General features: G+C 36.6%; 1 protein-coding gene and 1 pseudogene across 2 annotated transcripts; one reads left to right on the top strand and one right to left on the bottom strand.

Moving 5' to 3' along the window:
* Positions 1–2,312, top strand: part of LOC107671156 (AH receptor-interacting protein-like) — an 11,654-nt pseudogene extending 9,342 nt beyond the window's left edge.
* Positions 2,313–2,520: 208 nt separating this feature from the next.
* Positions 2,521–5,749, bottom strand: LOC107671271 (cyclin-dependent kinase 2-associated protein 2-like). 2 transcript variants are annotated; one of them, XM_016464167.1, is made up of 5 exons: positions 5,498–5,749; positions 5,067–5,226; positions 4,536–4,627; positions 3,362–3,482; positions 2,521–2,808 (listed from the first exon to the last, which is right to left on the bottom strand). In XM_016464167.1, exons 2-5 carry the CDS (start codon positions 5,119–5,121, stop codon positions 2,741–2,743), a joined length of 336 nt encoding a protein of 111 aa, XP_016319653.1. In that variant the 5' UTR covers positions 5,122–5,226; positions 5,498–5,749; the 3' UTR covers positions 2,521–2,740. The 2 variants fall into 2 exon arrangements, with proteins under 2 accessions (XP_016319653.1, XP_016319661.1); XM_016464175.1 differs by having other exon boundaries at positions 5,494–5,749.
* Positions 5,750–6,144: the final 395 nt, after the last annotated feature.

Consider the following 6,144-nt stretch of genomic DNA (forward strand, 5'->3'; position numbering starts at 1 on the left):
CAGACTGTAAGTACGTTTTTTATATTTAAAGAGTTTTTATATTTTATATATTTAAAGCGAGTTTTTTTGGGCAGTGTAGAGTAGGGCTTGTTGTTTGTTGTTTCTCCGATCACAAATGCAGACATGGTTTTGTTTACGCAGCGTGATGCATTGCAACACGTAAAAAGACAGTATAAGTCATTATAATCCATAATTATGTCCCCCACTGGATGCAACAAATGCCTCGTTTATAATGGGTTTTCATGTTTTTGAATCATCGCTCCGGCCTGACGGCATCATCACAGTATGGTAAGGGGCGTAACATTTCCGTCACACGCTTGAGGTATTCGGCCAATCACAACACACTGGATAGCTGGCCAATCACAGCACACCTTGCTTTTCAGAACAATGAGCTTTGTAAAAATCGACGCGTTTCAGAAAGGCAGGGCATAGAGGAGAAACAATAATGTACAGTATGTGGAAAATAATGTGTTTTTTGAACCTTAAACCGCATAAACACATTTCATTACACCAAATACACAAAATAATGTTCTTTTTAGCAACATCATATGACCCCTTTAATATTTTGTGAGTTTTCATCATTTAGAGCGTTAATGTGTATAATAAGGCAGGAAACTAGATGGGGGTAAAATAATTACTGCATATGAGCTGACATTCTCTTGATTTGTGCTCATTAGGAATTTCCTAAATAATAACAATTGTGATGAATAATCATGATTTATATTTTCAGCAAAAAAAAAAAAATCATTATCAGTTTAACCATTACTGTGCAGCCCTAGCCAAAAGTGTATTATATTCCTCAAGGCTGGTAATTTTACTATAAACATATTCTCTGTTTATAGGAGCGTCCGGGTGATGACCATTGGATCAAACTAGATCTCATGATCACTCCTCTCCTCCTCAACTATTGCCAGTGCAAGCATCTTTTGGGCCAGTACTATGAGGTTTTGGACCACTGCTCTTCTATCATCAACAAGTACGATGGTAAATATTAAAACAATTACAACACTCACATACCCCCAAGCCTAAATTTTTTATAACCCACTTTGTTCATTGATTACAAGTCTAGCTGTAATTACAGCTAGGCATATCAACGAAGCTTATTTTAACTTCTACAGCATTTTTAGGTTAATAAAAAGCTGCACTAGGATCATGTTCCTTACAAACAAGTCGAGGTTAACTACAAATAATTCTACTGTTTTTTAAACAAGACTTAGTATGAGCGTGCTCCCACCATGAGTAACATTTATCAATTGTAATACAGGTGCCCATACTCATTCTTTGTCTTTCTCACAGATAATGTGAAGGCGTATTTCAAACGAGGGAAAGCTCATGCAGCGGTATGGAACGAAGCAGAGGCAAGAGCTGACTTTGCCAAAGTGATTGAACTAGAACCATCACTTGAAACCTCAATTGCAAAGGAGTTGAGGACAATGGAGGATCGCATTCGGGAAAAACAGAAAGAGGAGAAGGGACGCTACAAAAACCTTTTCAACTACAACAGCAAAGTCTCTGCTACAGCTTCCACGGTTAGTTCGGTCTTCTGTCTCAAAAACAGAATCTAAATTAGTGAATATTGATAAACAAAAGCTGCTCAGTTAAGTAATGTACTGTGCTGTTTTCCTCTCGTTTTAGGGCTGAAACAAAGATGAACGTCCAATTTCACATTTATAAGGACGCAGTTAGGCCACTGTCAAGTTGGAGCACATGCACTCTTGATAAATTTATCACCTCCTCATGTTTTATTAGTAAATTGATACACCACTGAGGAGTGCATAGCTTTAAATGCACTTGAATTTATCCAGTTATCCCTGGAGTAACCCATCATTTATTGAAAAGTGCTCATTTTTGAGTTGCTAATGGGATCTGCATCTCCTGTGAACCAGAAATGAGGTAAATACCAGCTTACTGTCTTGTTACCTTGTATATTCAGTCTTTGGATGTAGCTGATAGAAATTGTCACAGATTGAACCCTGTTCCTTAAGGTCAGTGCTTTTTAACAAGGGCACTCTGAACGAACCAAACTTGAAAGACAATCTGAAGATAAAATGCTAGTCTGGTTAAATATGATTTCTTTGACTATATCCCCCTTTCCCTCAATTTTTATGTTAATCTTTTGTATTTATCGTGTTTATTCATTTTTATTGCTATTACCTTCATTGTCTTTATATGTATACATTTTTAATATTGAAAAAGGAAATTAGAAGGCCTATGAAATATGTAAGTGAAAGACACAATAATAACACTGTGATGGCACATGTAAAAGTATCCACTTCCCCATCATTGAAACTAAAAACATATATTCACTCACACTGTGTTGTTAATTAATGGAATTGTCAGTTATATCTATATGTCACTACAAATAAATAGCTATTTTCAAAATGCTTTTTAAATAGGTGTTGTTGCAACTATTCTGCATATGTTGTGACTGAAGCCAAATAAAGTTATTTGAAAATCACTTTACAAAAGCAATTCTTGCATTCGGTGGAATTGAAAATCTGACTTTTTTTTTTTTTTATTTAAATACAGAATTGCAAAAATTGGGCTTAAAAAAATTTATATGCTAATCACATTAACACTACATGAGGTGTACATTGGGGAGATAGCTATGCATGATGGACAAAGGTCAATAAGAAAGAGAAAGATGTGATGTAAATAGCTTGGCAAAGCGAAGGAGCATGTTTATGAGAAACAGAACAATGGGGAGACAAGTACCAGAGGGAGGGTGTGTGTGTGGATGTTATGTGCGAGCACTTCGCTCTGTCTCTGCTAGACACTCCCTGACAAGAGCACGTGTGTGGATGATACCTGATGAAAGACAGAAACACATATCAGCCATTTCAAACAAGTAAACATTTATCCAAATAAGACTAAGTGCTAATGTGCAAAATGACTACTATAAGTAGTTTTGTTGTTTGACAGGCCATTTACTAATGAACCAGGTAGCACAGATTGTAAAATACTGTCTTTGGATGTATACAATAAATTGACACTAAAATAAGCATTACATATCAGGCATTAGAAGTTACAACTTTTACAGGTAGTGCAACTTCAATAATTAATCAACAATATAATTTAAAGAAATTACCTATAGTACAAATAAGTGGCTTACTTGCACTGGAATTAATGGCTACTGGAATTATAAATATTCTGAACACTTTTTCTATATTAATTTTACTTCAGTGACAAGCACTACAACCTATTAAAGGTAGCTTAGTAAGAACGTCTTTGTGCTGACAAAAGAAGTGTTGCAAGTCTGATCTCGCACAGATCTGAAAACTATCACAACTGCCCTTAGGCTCACATTACTCCAGGGGGCTAAATGTGCTGCATGCACTTTATGCCAAAGGGTTTGGAGTACCTCTCTTCAGCCTCTCCATGGCACTTTTGCTGCCAGCATAGGTAGGACGAATTTCACGGCTCATCTCCTCAATGACGGAGAGCAGCTCACTATAGGTAGATCCCTGGGACACTTTAACAGGCTACAAAAAACAAGAGATGTCGGGAGTAATATAAATCCTCTATATGAGGTGTATCCTCATTCTTCAACACGGAAGTGAGCCTATGGGCGAGACTTCCGGTTCATTAGCTGCTATAGGAAAATAATGAGAAGAATTACAGCGTGCAGTAAATGGTAAAACTGTTTGCACTACAAACCAGTATGTTCATAATTAAGATAATTCATTAAAATAATATGGTAACACAGACCAATCGGCAATATCAAGCAGCAAAACGAGCTGTTTTGTACAGCTAAAAATAGCTGGAAGCGAATGAGACCTGAAGCAAGACCCATAAAATGTACAAATGGCTGCGCCCATTTTTACGGGAAGAATAAGGTGGATATATATAATAGAATATATATATATACATATGCACACTACCAGTCAAAAGTTTGGAATAATTAAGATTTTTTATACATGTTTTTGTATGAAGTCTCTTATGCTCACCAAGGCTGCATTTATTTAATCAAAAACAGTGCAAACAGTTACATTTTTAAATATTATAATTTAAAATAACAGTTTACTATTTGAATATATTTTAAAATCTAATTTATTCCTGTGATGGCATAGCTGAATTTTCAGCTGTCGTTACGCCTTCTGATCCTTCAGAGATCTTTGTAATATGCTGATTTGGTGGTCAATTTTTATAAATTATTGGTGCTCTATTGATAATAATGGTTCTTAATATTAGTGTTTTTGTTGCTTAATATTTTGGTGAAAATTCAGCCTTGCCATCACAAGAATAAGTTACATTAAAAAAAAATGTAAATCTAACATTTTTTTATTTTAATGTAATATTTCAAAATATCACCGTTTTTATTGAATGTTACTGTATTTTTATTGAATGTATGCATCATTGGTAAGCATAAGAAACAACTTGGAAAAAAAAAAAAACATGATTTCAAACTTCAAACAAACATTTCAAACCAGTAGTGTATTTATTACAAATAAAACAAACCCTTAGTGCATTTATCATAATAATTTCAAGTAAGCAAACTTATCTAAAAGCCCACTGTTATCAGAAAATTAACTTACTTGTACAAAGCCCATTGATGGTGGACCAAAGTCACTAAATGCTGGTCTAAAGTTAGAAGAGGAGGCCAGTGATGGAGATGAGCCACATGATCCTAAAACCAGAGAGCAAGAGGAAGACCAATCACAAATCAAGGAAATGTCAAAAGGCAAACTCGACCAATGATATCTCGCCACCCAGTGTTTGTATGAAAGGAAGTGAGGTAAAATACAGCCAATATTAGATGCACTGATGTGATGGCATGGCACACTCACAAATGAGTAGGAAAACAGTTAGCTTTTAAACGTAATCGCGATAGGATACAGTTAGCAGCACAAAATACCACATTAATGTAATGAGCGAGACAGATGGCTATGGCTCCTTTAACTCCTCCCCCTTTATCCGTGTCTCTGACCTCTTTTACAGTAAGTTCACTGACCCCTTTCTCCAGAATTAAAACGGAGCGTTTGAAAAGATGGACAAAAAATACCTCAAAAGGAGAAAATATGAATGTAAAAAAGAAATGAATGAACAGAGAGAACAATGAAACTCACCTGGTGGAGTGTGGTTGGAGCCGGTGGGTGCGGGGGCGATCGGCTTGTAACTCATATTTACACCGCCGTCGACTGTAACCTCGCTTGATGAAAACTTTCTGCTTATCTTCTGAACGTAATCTCGATGGGCTTTAGTATCTGAAGAAGGAACGATGTTGACCTAATGGAACACAAAGAGTAGATATACAGATACGTATAAGAGGTGAGAGACATGGTAAAGGCTAGCGGGCAGAAAAGACGGTCCCCTCTAAACTTAACCGGCTTCAAACCGTGCCGTATCTATTTAAATCGCCTGGAATTGACTGACTTTTTCTTTATTTTCAGCTAGGGCAAAACAAGGAGTCGTTTTATATAAATACGAAATATATTTGGTGTATTAAAGAGTGGAGGATGCCTGTAGTGGTTTATGAAAGGTACATTTAACTACCCACCTCTTCTTCCGCGAACTCGCTCGACAGCGACACGCGCTAAATATCCAACAAGCCGACAAACCAAACAAACAACAACAACCGTGAACACTTCGTGATACGCTGGCCAGTCAAAGACGGCTTCTGGTCGCCGGTTTACACTTGTTCGAGGAGGTTAACGAGGAATATAACGCATGGGAAGAGTTTCGTTCCGCGGAGGTGTCGGCTCTTCTCCTCTCTTCCTGCGCGTGCTAGCCTGCTATGATATTTTCCCATGATACTCGGCAAAAAGAGTGACTGCGTCATCAGGCACGCGCCTTTGCCCTCTCTCTCTTCCACAATGAAGATTCCATTCTAGATTTTTCTTGTTGAGGTGTTTGGAGAGAGTGGACAACGAGCTGGGAAAGCATTTGGAAAGTGGATCATCTGAAGTCGTTATATGATAATGTTTAGTTGTTTATTTATAGAATGGCATATAATAATATGGCATAGAGAATAAAAATGGATAACAGGACAAAACTGAGTTGTATTGTTTGTCAATCTGCAAGTAATCACTACTGGTGAGATGTACAGTACAATATACATTAAACAATGGAATGTGCAATCTACATTAAAAAAAACTATTAAAATATAGATGTTTATTGAACACTCTGACAGCTGTTTAAAGTGTT

This window comes from Sinocyclocheilus anshuiensis, unplaced genomic scaffold, assembly GCF_001515605.1.
Source record: "Sinocyclocheilus anshuiensis isolate Anshui unplaced genomic scaffold, SAMN03320099.WGS_v1.1 scaffold145, whole genome shotgun sequence".
Taxonomy (NCBI): domain Eukaryota; kingdom Metazoa; phylum Chordata; class Actinopteri; order Cypriniformes; family Cyprinidae; genus Sinocyclocheilus; species Sinocyclocheilus anshuiensis.